The 18,058-nt window shown below is 40.2% G+C and overlaps 2 protein-coding genes and 1 long non-coding RNA gene across 3 annotated transcripts; all 3 read right to left on the bottom strand.

Moving 5' to 3' along the window:
• Positions 1–4,151: 4,151 nt before the first annotated feature.
• On the bottom strand, positions 4,152–7,462 carry LOC308322481. Its single transcript, XR_013964725.1, has 4 exons — positions 6,782–7,462; positions 6,441–6,509; positions 6,213–6,331; positions 4,152–4,249 (listed from the first exon to the last, which is right to left on the bottom strand). It is a non-coding gene; the product is annotated as an uncharacterized lncRNA (long non-coding RNA).
• A 1,020-nt stretch (positions 7,463–8,482) lies between these two features.
• LOC308322513 (UDP-N-acetylglucosamine transferase subunit ALG13) lies at positions 8,483–12,152 on the bottom strand. The gene is made up of 4 exons (XM_080773810.1): positions 11,993–12,152; positions 11,043–11,205; positions 10,323–10,461; positions 8,483–10,229 (listed from the first exon to the last, which is right to left on the bottom strand). Exons 1-4 carry the CDS (start codon positions 12,071–12,073, stop codon positions 10,118–10,120), a joined length of 495 nt encoding a protein of 164 aa, XP_080629936.1. The 5' UTR covers positions 12,074–12,152; the 3' UTR covers positions 8,483–10,117.
• Positions 12,153–13,695: 1,543 nt separating this feature from the next.
• Positions 13,696–17,857, bottom strand: rap2c (RAP2C, member of RAS oncogene family). Its single transcript, XM_080774655.1, has 3 exons — positions 17,127–17,857; positions 16,212–16,497; positions 13,696–14,995 (listed from the first exon to the last, which is right to left on the bottom strand). Exons 1-2 carry the CDS (start codon positions 17,397–17,399, stop codon positions 16,219–16,221), a joined length of 552 nt encoding a protein of 183 aa, XP_080630781.1. The 5' UTR covers positions 17,400–17,857; the 3' UTR covers positions 13,696–14,995; positions 16,212–16,218.
• Between the last annotated feature and the right edge of the window lie 201 nt (positions 17,858–18,058).

Genomic DNA, 18,058 nt, shown 5'->3' with positions numbered 1-18,058 from the left:
CGCAATTTAGCCCATATATGGACATCCCTGATGTCATCAATATCAGTATATGGATATGTCAGAACCTGTTCTGACATTCCATATGTTGATTCTTCCCCATCCATCCTTCCTCTTCGATGTCTCCCTTTTGACTGATACCTGTCCATTTTAACTCTAGACGGGCCTGCCCCAAAGTTATTAGTGCAGCCGCGTCCGGCAGCCAGTGAAAAGGTCGCTTCTTGCCCTCAGGCGTCTTACTGGTATTATTATTATTACACAACATAGTGTAATGTTGCGTCTCCCTCTGTTATGTATTTTTGTTTGTCACTGATGTTTTATGTGTGGCTGCAGCTGGGGTGAAGCCCAAGACAAATTTCCTTTGTGGACAATAAAGTTTACCTTGACCTTGAATGATATTACATTTTTTATCTACATACCTCTACCATTAAAATAGTGAAGTCACATGTGCTAGAGCAGTGCTGTGTCCAGTGTGCGAGTATTGTTTTCATAGGCGACCATTTCCAAACTCGGCTTGTGATTGTTGTCAGTGGGGTAGGGAGCGCTGTGCCAGCTATTTGGACCGAACACAAGTGGTTTTGCCAATTTGCCTACTAGTACTAACGTTATCTCTAACTCTAACCTAAACATAACTGCAAGCAGGGGAGCAATTAACGCATCCCTCACCAAACTTAATCCGGTCGTTTTAATGCATCCCTCACCCACCTTAATCCAGTCTTTTTAATGCATCCCTCAGCAACCTTAATCCAGTCTTTTTAATGCATCCCTCACCAATACAGCCTGACATGTCACTGTGTGGGTTCAAGTCCTGATCCCAACGACCTTTGCCCCCTCATCTCTCTCCCCATTTCCTGTCACACTACTGTCTACCTATCAATACCTGCCAAAAATATATTTAAAAAAAAAGATTTCAGCGCACCTATCAACACCTGCACGTTGGGACTGTGTGTCAATTTGAAGGACACCTGAAAAGTCATGGAAATGTGCGACTGTCCCACGCAAAGGGGGACATCTGGTCACCCGACCATGGTGATGAACACCCTGTAACTTACATTTAAACCTAGCTATTTAGCCTACTACAAAATGTAATAATAATAATAAAACTTTATTTGTATAGCACCATGACATGAAATGCAGCTCAAAGTGCTTTACAGAAAAATGGAGAATAAAAGAAAAGCAAGGCAGCAACATTAAAAACAAGCAGTAATGCAATACAGTGAGGACATGAATAACAAAAATAAAAAATAAAATAAATGTTAAAAGCAATGTTGTAGAAGTGGGTCTTGAGCTGAGCTCTACAAAATTTAAGAAAATCTTTGTTCCCAATTTGGATCATTTTTAACACCCCAACCTGCACTAGACTTATGTTTCCCAAACCTGTTCCCAGACCTGTTCCCAGTTCACTGTTCCCAAACAAGTGCCTATAGCAGCAATGAGCAAGCATGTCAGCAGCACGAGCTGTCCATTTGAAAGCAAGTTGTTGTGTTATTTTCACTATTGACTCGACCACAACAACAACATACACGTTCTAAATGGGTCCAATTTGACCTAATATTGCGGTGTTGTGATATGCTATATCAATGAATAGCTGGTAGGCTATAGGAAATAATGACCCAAAAGTAGGCCTACTGTTCCCCAGTAACGCATAGCCAAACAAATTCCTATATTCCACTGAGCACAGCGGATTTCAACCCTTTTCATATCAAGGTCCATATTCATGCAGCGTTTGATTCAACGTACGGACTCCATCATTTGGTGAGATTAATCCTCAATTTGGCCTCATATTTTAAGTCGTTGGATAAGATTTTGTCCACAATTTCGTGCTGTAGGCTATTGACGTTGGTACCATTAGGAGTCAGGAGAGCTAGATAACTTAATTCTGCTTTCTGTAGTTGTGCAACGACTTGTAAATTATGCAATGTTTAACAATAATTAAACTCATGAGAGTGTAAAATTAAACCAAATTGACCCGTACGGGTCCATAGCTTGGGACGACCTGAACCCCGGAGTCAATGTCCACGGATATCCCAAGCCGTGCATATCCACGGCTGCCTAAGCCGTGCATATCCACGATATTACAGCGATACCCGAGGTTTGTTATACTTCCAAGTAATGGTTGGTAGCCTACTTAGAATGTTTATCTTGGAATTCCTGGTCCATGTACAAATCAAAGACACAGCCCACCTCCAGAATCAGGACCTCCTTGTGACTGGTGTCAACAAAGACAACATCAGGTGTATTTGGGTATACACATTTTTGTATGCACTATATTCATTTGCGAAAGGCAACAGTCTGACAACACGAGACTAATACTGCGCATGCAGTACCTTCTTTGGCCTCTAGGAGGCGGCCTAGGGCAGCTCTTGCCGTTGCTCTGCGGGAGAAAGGAGTAGTATAGGTATTAGGTTGTGTCCAGAGAGATGGCTTTACAGCAGTCCTTTAATATCATTCAAGGTCAAGGTAAACTTTATTGTCCACAACAGAAATTTGTCTTGGGCTTTCACCCCAGCTGCAGCCACACATAAAACATCAGTGACAGACAAAAAATACATAAGAAATTGAAAATGAAATTCATTTTTTGTTTTACTATTATATGAAGAATTAAGACATAAATTTTGTAAAATGACAACCATCTGTGCTAACTTTTTCTGGTTAGAGGACTACGAATTGACTACTGGAATTTTGTTTTAGGAAAGGTATTTTTTGCTTTAGCAGACTTTTTATGCAAAGCTTGGGAAAAAAGGCAGAATGTTTTGTTTGTGTAAAAAGAAAAGAAAAAAAAAAGAAAAACTGTTTCTTGTACACAATGCAATATTGAAGCAATGATTTGTATGGTGTGTCCTATAAGTCCATGTGGGCTGGGCGCCTTGGGTGCATGACACAAAAATAAAGAATCTACCAGTATCTATCTATGTTGGACAACTAGGCACCTTGTAGACAATCACCATATAGACAACTTGGCCTACTCAACACGCACGCACACACGCACACGCGCACACACACACACACACACACACACACACACACACACACACACACACACACACACACACACACACACACACACACACACACACACACACACACACACACACGCGCACACACACACACACACACACACGCACACACACACACACGCACACACGCACGCGCACACACGCACACGCACACACACACCAAAAACAAAGCAAAATACTATGTAAAGGCAAAAAAGATCTTAATAAAACTGTCAAGCATCTACTGTAGATGCATGCCAGTAGAGCTCTGAGTGCAATCATAGAAGTTATTCTTGTGTAAATGCTGTTTTTAACTGGGCAAGTAGGTCTTATTTAGGAGTTGGTAATTACACCCCAATTGATATGGGGTTGGCCTTTGCCAAATTCAGATGTAGAATTGCTCCTTTAGCCATAGAACACCCCAGCTGAGAGGCAATAAGTTACTGTAGTGTACACTATGCAATCTAATGGTTCTATTGAATTGGAAACTCACTGTGAAGTGTGAACTCTATGCTGACATTTTCGTTTAGAATGATTTCTTCACCTAGCAAGGCATTTTGCACATTTTAGTGCTGGTAAACACTGTATTATTTTGTTTTTATGGTGCTATGTTGCATGTTTAATTCATTTTTGAGTGTCTCACAACTGGTATTCTGGTATACAGTATATTTCTTATATATATTGTTGCGGAGCACAATAAACATAATATCAATGAATGAATCAATCAATCTATAATTATGTTGGTAATGGTATATGTTTTATATATTCATTTTTCTTTTCATATAACATTTTTGTATTACTATTATTTATGTTGCTATAATGTATATTGATCAAAACACCTGCACAGAAGTTGACAGAAATTGTACCAATTAAGACAACCTTGATTCTTGTCACAAGTTGTGATGCTGCATCATGTTTCAGGATAGTTTCATGCTCTTGAACAAGCAAGTCCCTCCTTCTCCTAGGATAGTTTCGTGCAAAACAGATGAGCTAAATACTAGGAAATACAGATCTCCCCCAGGCAGGGATATCAAAACATGAAAGCTTACGACATACTAAATATTGAAAATAAGATACATCTACAGTATTTAAATAATAATAAGAGAGGCAAAAGGGTATAGGTTTATATAATGAAGTTTTAATCAGCCTAGATCCGTTATTTATACAAGATGTCCCCATTATTTTGGATTTCTTCTGCTTGAAATGGGTTTCTGTGGTTCATCATCAGTGCCAGCTCGACTGTGACGCGGCATAGCCTGCAAGGGTCAGGAGATTGTAGGATAACAATTACTTAATAAAGTGGGCTTGCATTGATATTAATAATATATTTAAGGGACCAAGCCCAAAGGGACCATAACTATAACCAAACAATAAAGTGGGCTTGCATTAATATTAATAATATATTTAAGGGACCAAGCCCGAAGGGACCATACGATAACCAAACAATAATAACAAACAATAAAGTGGGCTTGCATTATATTTAAGGGACCAAGCCCGAAGGGACTTCCCTTATTGTATTTGTCTGGATTTTTCTTCTGCCAGTCGGTTTTCGCGAAACTTGTCAATATGGTAATAGGGTGGCAACCGTACGTGGCACTATAGCGCTCAATTGAAAATGAAAACTTTGAACAGGTATAGCTCATAAACCGTTTGACGGACGGCAATAAAACGTCGATACACATACAGTATGTATCTCCTCATGACGAACAACTTTTGTATTCTGACTTTTGACATCGGACCTTTAGATCACCCACTATTTTAATTATAAAACAATTCTTCTGTCGGCGCTCCAGTCCTTTTGTTTACGAAATGCGGCAATAGAGCGTCGCAGTCCCGCCCCCCCTCGAGAGAGAGACCCGGAAAAGAAATCCCTGTTCATTTCCCTCATAGACTTTTCAGAAAATATTTATTTAAAGACGTTTACGCCGCGGACAAAGCCAACTCTTGTCGTGACAAATCATGACAACAAACACACATTTTTCGGGCTGAACAAATAATTTAGAAAGAAGGAGAAAACGGCAGGTTACAACACTTTTTTGTTGTTTTTCTTCTTTGTAATTATTTGTTTGGTCCAAAATATTGTGTTTGTTGTCATGATTTGTCACGACAAGAGTTGGCTTCATATGACGCTTAAAAGGTCTTTAAAGGTAGAGTAAGTGATTTCACTCAAAAAACCTTAGGTTTCGTTTTTGGCTGTGGGACCTAAGCCTTCGTCCAATCAGGATAGAGAGTCAAAAACGAAACCTAAGGTTTTTTGACCCCCAGGGGTTAACTGGGGACAGGGAGGAACTCCTTATATGGTCAGCACACTCTATAGTAGAGAGGATTATCACAACAAAACAAAAAAATAAGTGATATTTGAATTAAGTGAAATCACTTACTCTACCTTTAAATAAATACTTTTTGAAATGTCTATGAGGAAAATGCATTGGAAACTATTTCCTGGGCCTGGCGTCGTCATGAAAGGGGGCGGGACTGCGACGCTCTATATGGTAGAGGGCTGTCACCCTGCGTAGACAGGAAGCCCACAACTATTGGCCAAAGGGTGGCGCTACAGCGATCAATTGAAAATTCAAACTTTGAACAGGCATAGCTCATGAACCGTTTGACTGCCAGCAATAAAATGTCAATACACATATATGCGGCTCCTCACAAGGAACAAATGTGGTATGGGGACCTTTGACCTCTGAACTTTAGATCACCCACCATTTTGAATTATATGAAAAACAGTTCAAATCTATTTCCTCCCAGGATATTTGATCAAATACACAGGAGTAAAATGTTTTTTGTTTTATCAGACAATGAAATTTGCCGTTTTATGAAAATTATTCTTCTGCCCCTAATACATACATGCAACGTTACATGTTTATGAAACTTTACAGTATGGTAGAGTCATGCCAAATAGCACTGAAACCAGCCTTACTACAATTGGCCAAAGGGGGGCGCTATAGCAATCGTTTGAAAATGAAACCTTCCACTTGTCTTCTGCTGACACTTTGTAGCGTTCACTTTATTTTCTCTGACTGTATGGCTTTTTGCTACCAATAATAATTGAAACATTTCAGTTTAATTCAGTTTAGGATTTGATTGTTTTGATTGCAAAACCCTAATACTAGTCTAGTATAATAAATATATAAAAAGGAAAGGAAAAATAATAGGGTGTCAAAAACTACTTTAATTTCAACTTTAGACATGCACACAACAAAAACCTTAACTCACAGGCTGTGTGTAATGGATCTGGGCCGGCTTCATGCTGACTCTGTGGTTTTGGTGCTGTTGAGAGGACAGCTGTCGTAGGCGAGCCTTCTCCAGGATTTTAACCTGTGACTGCAGTATGTCTGACAAAACATGTACACAGATATTATATGAGGAACGCCAACAAACGTGTATACAGTGTTGTACCAACAACACGCAACAAGCTGAGCTTTTATAAACATAGTTAGTTACCAAGTAACGCAGGGTCTGGGTTGGCCACCAGTGGGCTGATGGAAACATAAGCACCATCCTCTGGGTTTCCTGATCAGAACACACTATTTCAGAGCCATCTATAGAAATGTCCGTCTCCTCTGCTCAAACCATACAGTCTAACACTGCTCAAATATCAGTAACATTGGTTTGTCTCCAAAAGAATTACCTAAAGAATGATTAGAGATAATTAAGACTTTTAATGTATAATTATCTATTTAGGTCAGAATTACAGGGAATCTTTGCATTGTGACCACAGAATAGAATAAAATCAATAACATAGATGTTCAATAACATCTATGGATGATATGTGCGCTGCTTACTGTTGACAGTGCAGAAAAAGAATGAAGCCCTGTCTGGAAGTAATTTACTGCCATAATCCTGGGACTGCTGAGACAAGAAGAGTCGTTTCAGAGTACCTTGTTCATCACACAGATCCACCAGCACTTAAGCGAGCGCGCGCACACACACACGCACACACACAGTATAGCATGTTAAAGTTAGAGAGAGATTTACCCAGCATAAAACAGTATTACAGAGCATACATACACAACATGACTGACAGAAAGACACTTCCATATATCTCAAATGTACAAGCATGCTGGATTCATCGAGTGCCTGCCAGTGACACTCCTCAGGTAACACTGCAACAAACAAGGATGCAGGGATGGGAGGGGCAGAGCGCTAGGTACAAATGATAGCTTTACTGTGGTCACACTAATTATACCATGATTATAGCCATCAGTTCAGCTCCAGTAATGTTAGTAGTAATGAGTGGTAATGATGATAGTCCTTAAGAATAATTTATACTTCATCGCACAATGGTGTGAGTTGTGTCACACTCGCCAAAACCAACTCATTTTCATGCAATCAACACATTATCAGTTGTTTATTAAAAGCTGTCACGCAACAAAGTATACAGTACATTTGTCTTCACTTAAGTGTAATGCTTAATTGGGTCGTCCACTCACTCTTTGCATTGAGTTTGTGCTTGAAATGCACTGTAATTCTGCAAACTGTTAATAAATATTTCAATCAATCTATCAATCAAACATGTCAACAGTTAAACCTCCCTTGAGGCAGCTATGGCAGAAAGCAGACACCTCTTAAGTTGAACAGTGTGAAATATTTAATGGAAGCATCCAGTGACCCTCCACTCCAAAACACAGACTAAATATTCCTTCTAGTCCTTAAGATATTGTCTAGAAAATGAATGAAACAAATTCTGTCCAATAATGTAACGGTAAATAAATTGCACATGAAATGAAAATATTCCGGACTGGTAGTAACTGCATTGCTAAAAACTGTAAAAAGTCAACAAAAGACTAAAAAAACAGGACTTATGAAGATCTAATCAAAACAGTTACGGTGTCTAATGTTAGGCTTTTTAATTATACAGTACCACCAACACAGCCTGCCTCTTCATCATCCACTTGACAAACTCAGTTTCCCTACCTGAATCTGGAATGCCAAGTTTAGTTCTCATGTACTGAAGCAACAGGACCAGGGGACAATTGGGATGGGCGAGAAACACCTGGTTATCTGTTCCCCATGGATGAGAGCCATTGGAAACATCAAAACACATTAGTGCTAGAACCAAGAACAGTAAAATATACTGTACACAAGTCACAAGGTAATCAATCAAGAGATGCTGTAGCTAACCTCCATGTTTGATGTAGATGAACATCATTCAAAGAATTCAAAGGAGCCGGAATCTCTGGTAAGAATAGACTGGGAACACCGTCACTGGGTCTTCAGAAAGCTGCATCTTTCCTTACCAAGTCAAAAGGTCAGGAAAAAGCAGATGTCGACCTCCATTTCATTGTGGTTTGATGACTGCGGTCCTTGGACTTTGCTTCTTCTGCTTGCAGAGCTCAACTGAACAAACAAGGTATTTGTTTTCATCTCAGACTGCCTCTCTTGACTCAAATGACCCAGACTGGATATGTCCTTTCACACTTGACTTGCTTTGAAATCAAATTGCAATTTAGAAATGAGAACACAACCAATCGTTGTCCTTCCGTAATTCACATTTAATTACATTTTAAAGTAAAATAAATTAGAATGCAAAAACTAAATATCTAATTTAATCGTCCCTTGCTGATCTCATTTCCAGCTACAACCCACCCAGAGTTTTAACCCATTTTGGGTCATGAAAATGTGGTGCAAATCTTTGAATATATATTCTTTCAGAGCAAACGTTTATAACTCAAATCTTTGCTTCTGGGGGGCGTCCCTGGAACAACATATATTCAGATGGTGGTCGGCGGCCAATTACATTTTTTTACAAATAAAATACATTATTTATTCTCATTTATATACATAGTATATATACTTAAGTCTCTTAAAGTGCCATTTCACCCCTTTTGCAACCAGATCTTATTTTAATGATCTTTGGGAGACAAGAAACACTTTCCTGGGGTTTTTATGTGGGTAATATGTGTTTATAGATATCTCAAAGTGTCCATGGGCTCCATGTCATGGACACGCGTATATCTATTCTACGTCCGAGCATAGACATGGTAACGCCCCGACTGCCTCCGATTGGTGGGAAACAAGTACAAGCGAATGGCAGCTTGGCACGCGTGACAGTAACTTTACATTTTGTAGAAGAGGCAAACTAATATTGTTTATGCCTTTTGCTTTGATTGAATGATTGATTGAACACGGACATTGTATGATTTAATTTGGGTGTGTTTTAATTAAAGTGTTAGTGTTGATAATTGCGTATTAATCTACCGGTAATTATAGTAAACTAATACGATTATACTAAAAAAAGAGACCTTTTTACAGTACAATAATGTTTACACTTTACACATCTATGTAAAATAAACAGCATAAAGAATGTTAGTTTTCCTCTTCTACAAAAATAAAAGTTACTGTGGCGTGTGCCAAGCTGTCATTCTCTTGTATTATATCGTACTTGAATTATTTATTTCCCACCAAGGAGTAACCTCGCATCAGACTGTCCAGCATAGAGCTACCCACCTAGGAGGAAACTCTGGTAAGGCCGGTAGTCGGTCTATCTATGGTGTCGGTACTAGGCCAATCAGAGGCAGGCGGGGCGTTACCATGTCTATGCTCGGACGTAGAATAATAATAATGATTTGGTCCACTATTCCTTGTGGATAGGGGAGGGCTGTCTTACTGACCCTGTGGGCACACTGGACGCGACAGGAGCGTCAGAAGAAGCTGAAGCCCTTCTTCTTCGTGGGGTTTTTAGACAGCTGGTGGATGGAAAAGAAGCTCCACCTCCGCGCCCGACGGACGCGACGGACAGCTTCACGGACGCGCTCTCCTCCGCGAAGGAAGAAGAAGGACTTCAGCTTCTTCTGACGCTCCTGACGCGTCCAGTGTGCCCACGGGGTGAGACATGTTGTCCAGGAAGTAAGTGAGCTCATTGTCCATGACATCATGGAGCCCATGGACACTTTGAAATACTGAAATATCTAAAAAACACATATTACCCACATACAAACCTCAGGAAAGTGCTTCTCGTCTCCCAAACATCATTAAAATAAGATCTGGTTGCAAAAGGAGTGAAGTGGCCCTTTAAGGAAAGAGACTTCAATGGTGTATACAGAAAATAATTTCCCAGTCTTTTACACCTACAAACCTGTGATGTGACAATACATTTGAAGTTAAATTGAGAAGGAGAATCATTGAACACCAAGGGCCCTGTCTAAGAAATTGGCAAAGTACTTCGGCTGTCCAGGTACAAATGGCAGAAGAACTGACAGGTCCATGGTGTTCAGGGTTGCTGTGAGGGTGCTGAAACATTTCAGAAGGAAAAAAAATAAGTCAGTTGTCAGTGGGGTCTCACAGCAGATCCTCAATACCAGGTGAATGAGGAAAATTACACACCTGCAGGTGCAGTACAGTAAGTGGGAGTCTTTGTGCAGCTGTCTGGCCAACTCCATCTGGTGGTTGTCCATCAGCCCATCGTTCACGACCACCAGCAGGGGCTTTCCTGCACCGAGGGCTTCCAGGCAGCTACCAGCCCCTAAGAAAACATCATGATTACCGGTATAAGAAAAGATTTAGAGCTAGAGACTTTGACAAAGTATGAAGAATGTGTCTGAAAACTCATCTCTCCATACTGCACCTCACTCCTTATTTCCTTGTATCAATACTTTTAGATAACCATTTAGATTGAAAGTTGCTCTGGATAAGAGTGTCTGGGATAAATGTCTAAATTGTAATGTATTAAGATACAATCCTGGCAACACACACACACACACACACACACACACACACACACACACACACACACACACACACACACACACACACACACACACACACACACACACACACACACACACACACACACACACACACACACACACACACACACACACACACACACACACACACACACACACACACACACACACACACACACACACACACACACACACACACACACACACACACACACACACACACACGACTTGGCTATTTATTTACTCTAGTCTAGGTTTGTAAATAATCCAAAATAGATCCTTGTTATCTTTGGACAGTTGCCAGTACGGTATTTGAAACCTGCAATATGTAGATGGATAATCTTATTGTTTTACATACCAGCATGGCTGATGACCAGATCAGCACACTTCATGTCTTCAGCTATGGAGTCTTTGAAGCGAAACGCCTCTAGTTGGACATCTGGACAAGTCTCAGGGGTTGGAAGAACCGAACCTCGTCCAACCTGAAGAACTAAGCGCTCGTAACCACGAGCTTTCAGGGCCTGTCAGTGAGGAGAACAATATGAACAAAAACACCATAAAAATGACAAAATCTTAATAGTGGTTTATTCACTTGGCCATTCTCAGTGGTAACCGGAATGCTCACCTCACCCTCATTTTTTTGATAGATTTTTGATTGATAATAGTACGATTTTACAATTATTGTTAAAGGGGCTTGTTTCCATTGTGGTCCTGTAATCAATTCATCAAAAAAGTGTGTGAATGACGGCATTTTGGACGGTTTGTCCAAAATGTTTAATTACGACCTTTAAAAAAGAATATATATATATATTTTATCCCACGATTTTGTAACCCATTTTTCACCCCTGTGTCAATTATCTAATGTGATCATGGGCTCTATACACCCTCCGCCAACCTGGGGAGAGCAACGAACTTGAACTTCCTTCATGCACGAGTGTCCAAGTTGCCCCAGTTTCCCTGGTTGGACGTAGCGAGTGGAAGGAACACGTTATTGCAACCAGTTCCTTTCCCCTCCATCAAGCGCCCCGGCTGGCCAGGGGGAGGCAGTTTAGAGACCAGGATAATCCGGTCAGAATTACTGCATTTTGTGAGGGTACCTACCCTAGGGGTCGGGGACACCCAATTACGACCTTTATACCAAGTTGTCAACTCTTAATTAAAAAATATGTCCTATTTATCATCCATAAATAGGACATATGTTATGTATCCTTAATTTATCTATGAAACAAGTTAGATTTATTTCTGACTGTGTGGATTGTCTGAGACCAAACTACTGTCGTGTAGCCTACTAGCCTAGGTACTACTCACTTGAACAGCGTCAGAAGACGTGATACTACGAATAAGTTCATCAAAACATGTCGTCCCAACAGTAACAAATATGGTCTTCATGTCTGAACAGCTTTCTGACAACAGAACACCTCACTTCATCATAGTTATGTTAGCGCACCATCCTGCAGACCTGCGCTGATCCTGATTCCTGCAGCTTCTACTTCCGCGTTGCTTGAAAACGATGACGATGACACCATGAATAATAATGCACATACTGCCATCTATTGGTGTGGCTCCTGCTGTTCAGGGGCAACTTATCTGGCCCTTCTAAAATGTCTCTTAACGATGACATTTGTCAAAATAATTAGTTAAAGGTGCCTTGGAATTTCTCAAATGTCGCTAATTAATAGACTTTGAATATTTAAAATGAACTGAAATAACCACAACTGAAAAGCTGCAGCAGCAGAAACCAACAACTGAATATAACAAATCTAATGTGAGCAGACTATTTGTAGTCCCTGCTGCTGTTGTGCACCACCATTCTGTTTTGTCTTTAATAGTGGCAGTTGGCGACTGCAGATGTGAAGGGTGGAGTAGATCTGATAACTATATAGTAAGTACTACACTGACATAGAAGGGTGGAGTGGATCTGATAAACTATATGAAACTACACTGACATAGATGCAGACACTTTAGTAAGAACCACACTTCTTTTTTTTTTACAACAGACTGCAAATTCCCCAAAACTAGTTATTTTATGATTTCCTGTGGCTAAAATTAGTAGTATAGATTACTATTATGATCACTGTCTATACGTTTCTTTCTCCAAACCACACACTTAAAGGTTAAGTTACATCATTTGCTGTCTGCAATTGTGTGTGTGTGTGTGTGTGTGTGTATAGAAGTAGGGGAACTGGCAGGGTACAGAGTACAGACCCATAGTTGTCATTGAGGCACGGACCAAGGAATGCTGCAGTTACACCTGCTCTCAAACCAGCTGGAATGAGCCCAATCAGCCCATTAACCACTTCCTCTTATTCTTAGTAAAATATGGTCCCAACTGTACTTGGTACACTGATTTCACTCTACACCAGTGGTGGAGAAAGTACTCACATTTGTAAGTAAAGGTATCAATATATGTAATAACTACTCCATTACAAGTTAAAGTCTGGAAATCAAAATGTACTTGAGTAAAAATACTAAAGTATTGGTATGAAATTGTACTTAAAGTACATCATTATTATGCAGAATGTCCCATTTCACATTCACAATTTTATATAAATCTTTTGAAAATAGATCTACAAGCTCACAATGCGTCGCATCGCTACACTTGTAGATTGGATATTTTCAAAAAGATAAGATGTTTTTAAATAACGGTGTCGTAAAAAGTAACATTTTTGGATCTGAGATGTAGTGGATTATAAGTAAAAGTAATGGAAAATGGAAACACTCAAGTACAAATACCTTCAGTACAGTACTTTGAAATGTACTTTGTTACTTTACACCACAGCTCTATATGATATACAGGCTGTGTAAATCTACAAGGTCACATGTGACCTTGTAGATGGTCACATGTGACCTTGTAATGATCTCACCAGAATCCAGGGTTCAAGTGGTTAATCCTCTCTTTTAAACCAAAATGATCCCAGATCATTAATGACGGATGTTACACTGCAACCATTAATGACTGCTGCTCGTCTTGGTGACAAGGGGAAAAAAATCACAAGAGACCAGGATGAAAGAGAAATGATTTAAGGCTCTGTTAATTTCTCAGCTTCAAAAACATTATGTATCCTGAAATGACACAAAAGTAAAAGAACAAAAAAAGCTAGTAAAAAAAAAAAAGTTTAAAATTGGCTCTTCCTGTCATTAGTTTTTAATAAATAGGTTATCATGAGAGAAGAAAACAAAATATGAAAATACAATGTTAAAATGTATTAAAAGGGCCAGAATTTTGATCAAACCACATTGCAGCGGGGGTAGTTTACTGCCCAGGAATCTGCAGCTACGACAGCCACTGTGCACCACTTTGGTCATTTTATAAATCATCATCTCGGGACGAGTCGGGAGGCACATCCACCATTTTGACCATTACTGCAACAACTTTTATAAACAGTATATACAGTAATTACTGACTGATTACTGAAAAGGTCCAACTTGCAAACAAGTGATTTAGGCTTGTATAAGTAACTAAATCTGTGGTTTGACAGAATTCAGGTATAGGACATTTAAAATGGCTTCTCTTCACCACTTACAAGTCTTAATTCACTTTAGTAGAACATTTTACATTTTCAGCATGCATACTTCTGTAAGAGTTGTGCTGCTTCCAGGTGACCTACAAACATAAAATCTTGAAAGTATGACTGACGCACAAACACAACTACAGTTCACAGCCCCACAGTCTGTATAACGTTCAATGTAATTTTCTTGACTAGGTTTTAAAAATGACACCAAGAAAGGCGAGCGGCAAGTATTGATTACCTGTGGTGCAGCACATTATTGTGGTTAACGGTTTCAAAACTCACAGAGGTATGCATGCTTAGAATTCAACATTTCACCATTGTGAAATGCAGGTTTAAAATTAGACAGCAAATTCAAGAAATTATGACACAAGTAAATGAATCGAGCATATGATTGAGCAGCTTTGAAAAGAAGCCGCCGCCCCAAGAACACTCTTACTCGTTTAATTGTACTTCCAACTTTAAATGAAAATACTTGCAATTGACAGATGGTAATTCTTCGGACACACCTGCATCGGTCTGTCTTTTACACTATGAAGGAGAGCTGCAACCAGGGTCATTACAAAGGCCATGATGTTCGCAGCAGAATGTGCTTTTTACAGTCAAGATATCAAAAATAGGACAGACCCACAAGGCTGCTGGGCTGTATGACGGTTTGTGGTAGAAAGTCATAAACCATCCATCTAGCTGAAACACTGCCAGTGGTATTTTATCATAGGGGTCAAACAGAAGTTGGCCCCAGGTCATATAGGTCATCAAAACAGGAAATGGTTGTGGTGGTGATCCTCACAAAATGAAGCACCTATGAGAAAGGGAGATAGATACACAGTAAGTCTTGCCATAAGTAGGCATATAAACGGCTAAGATTATGGCAATTTGAAATGCGTCTCTCTTGTTGGCAATTGTTAAAGATAATTGTGCCTTTGCCTCTCCCGACAGAGGTAATTGCAACAATCTCTGAACTACAATAAAGATGGTGGCATATCTAGTATCCAATCTGGTGCACTTCAATCGAGGGTGGAAATCTCTCAATAGAAGTATAGGCACTTACTTAGGTAGACCATTTACAACTACTGCATATGCACTAGCAATAATATAATTGTTTTTAGCATACTCCACCATGCAGGTTCAGATTGGTTAAAATAAAGTTTCATTCAATAAGATTAAGTCCAGGATCCTGGCTGCATTAAAGCTGGCAGCATTTCTCATGACACAATAACCCTGCTTCCTGTTTTGGAAAATCATTTCATTTATGATTTTCATGATGTCACATTTTCCCCTCTCTCTCTCTCTTTGTCCAACTTCTCCTATCAGGCCTCTGGATTTCAGCTGCCTCTTCTCTGCTTGTCCCCACCCCTGCTTCGCTCCGCTCAGACAGCTTTGGTTCTTCATACCACATTCCTCCTGTGATCTCATGATAACAGACTAAACCAACGGCTCTCGCAGAAAAGCACACCCACTCATCCCTCTTCTGTGAATACAAGCTCTCTCTCTCTCTCTCTCTCTCTCTCTCTCTCTCTCTCGCTAAATGTAAATGCTGCGCCCCTGGTCCTAATGAGAAGTGCATATTTGTTAATGGTACTTCTCTTAAAGTTTTTGATAGGGATACAAGTTCAAATCAGGCTGGGCTTGTTGTTAATGCAGTTTGAAGAGTTTTATGTAATGATACTGGTTTTTAACAAAAAGCAAGGTCAAAAGGGGATCGATGGAGGGTAAATCTGTCATGCTTGCATCTTTTTTAAATGAAATTAATCCCCTGGACAGGGAGATTTCTTTGTGACCGACTGTTATTTTCAAGTTCAAGTACACCAGAGGGTCCAATCAGAAGTTCAGAACTGGGTCAAATAGTACCGACTTGCAAAATATATATATATTTTTAAGGACAGTGGTCATATTTCACAGCTATTGAGCACAGCGATATGGGCTGCAGTTTCTCTAAGCAGAGTATGAACAAGACGTTCCCTCAGTGTAGTCACAATAACTGATTTTTAGAAATCATGACATGATAGAGCTCGTACCGAGTCCTCACTGTATTACACAGGCTGTGCAACACTGCTCCTGTTTCTCCGGGAGTGTGGAGTAATTCATCTGCCGGACGATTTCGGCAAACAACTCGTCCACCATGGTTTTGCTCTTGGCCGACGTCTCGATGAAAGGGCAGCCCCACTCTTGGGCCAGAGCGCGTCCATCCGAGCCGGGCACCTCACGCTCGGACTCCAGGTCCACCTTGTTCCCGACCAGGATCAACGGCACCTTCTCAAAGCGCTTCACGCGCACTATTTGGTCTCGCATTGGCCTTATGTCCTGCAGGAGTAAACAGGATTGGAAGAGTGGGGTGAACTGAACATGCGGGAAATTATTTCTTGTCAATTACTGGGCTATAATATGAAAACTATTATGTAGTTGGATCATTTAAATGCAGGGTACAAATGGACTCATAAAGGTACAGGTACACTCAGATCTCAGACCCCTTTTCCACCGGTTGGGAACCGGTTCAGTTCAGAACCAGTTTTTAGTCCATGAGCCAGACCTCCAAAATTGTAAAGTTAATTATGAATTGAGTGGGCAAAACCATACCTATATTAAATTGATTATAGGATCAATATAAGTAAATTAATATATGATCCCTTCCACAGTAGTAGCTTTTTAATATTTTAATTTCTTTGCATATTTTCCTATATAATGCCTAATTTGCAATTTAAGATTTGTAATACAATAAATCATTGTCTTTGTGTAGGCCTATGTAATCTGGGGAAGTTTCATGGTGATAACAATGTAATATATGTATGGTTTTGCACAATCAATTCATAACTATAACGTTCCAATTTTGGAGCTCTAGCTGGCTCATGGACTAAGAACCAAAAATAACTGAACCGGTTCCCAACCGGTGGAAAAGGGGCCTCAGAGTCAAGCATGTGTTATCTGTTATCTACCTGAAAGGACTGCTGGTTGACCAGGCTGTAGACCAGGATGAACCCCTGGCCGTTCTTGATGTAGAGGTCTCTCATGGAGGCGAACTGCTCCGTCCCTGCTGTGTCCAGGATCTCCAATACGGAGGGAGACGAGTCCACCTCGATCTCCTTGCGGTAGAAATCCTCGATGGTCGGGTCATATTTCTCTATGAACGTCCCAGTAACAAACTGGACGGTGAGGGCAGACTTCCCAACACCTCCACTCCCCAACACAACAACTTTGTACTCCTTCATTTGGGTTCTGCTTGACCCAAATGGCTACTTGACAAGCTAACGGCTCAGGTTAGTCTGCTATACCCGTTGTGGCAACATTGATAAAAGAATATAAACAACCGACGGATTAAAATTCCACAAGTTTCGCTTTAAAAGGTACTAAAACGAGACTTGGTTGGTTACAGACGCCCCAGGTCCAGGAATTAGCAGGTGGCTAAGCTAGCGCAAAGTTGTTGGTCTTAATGTTAGCTCGCCGCTGTTAGCATGTGGCTACATCCACTGTGTCCCATCCTCAGTGGAGACAATGAGCTTTTTAAAAGCTAAATCCTCAAAATAAACCCGATCCTAAAGTCTGGAGTCATCAGTAACTAAACCCGACACGCCAAAACACACAACGTTTCCTATTGTTGTCATTTCCAGCAGCAGAGAGTATGTCATTCCCTGGTTGTTGCATTTACAGACAGACATACACAAACTGATGGGCGTTACACGAACTCTGGGAACCTATCATATACGGTGGCCAGTAGAGGTCGCTGTTGCTCAGAGTTTCCTACATAACTTTTAAGCTAGTTTACTCCGGTTTTAGTGCAATATTAACTAACTATGAATATTAAACGCCAATTACTGTGGTGTGGGCATCGTTGTTTCAGCGCGGTGAATTAAAATACCAAGGGTAATGT

This window comes from Protomyctophum bolini (genome assembly GCF_963924005.1).
Source record: "Protomyctophum bolini genome assembly, chromosome: 10".
NCBI classification, from domain to species: Eukaryota; Metazoa; Chordata; class Actinopteri; order Myctophiformes; family Myctophidae; genus Protomyctophum; species Protomyctophum bolini.
This window is presented reverse-complemented; position numbering and strand designations above follow the sequence as displayed.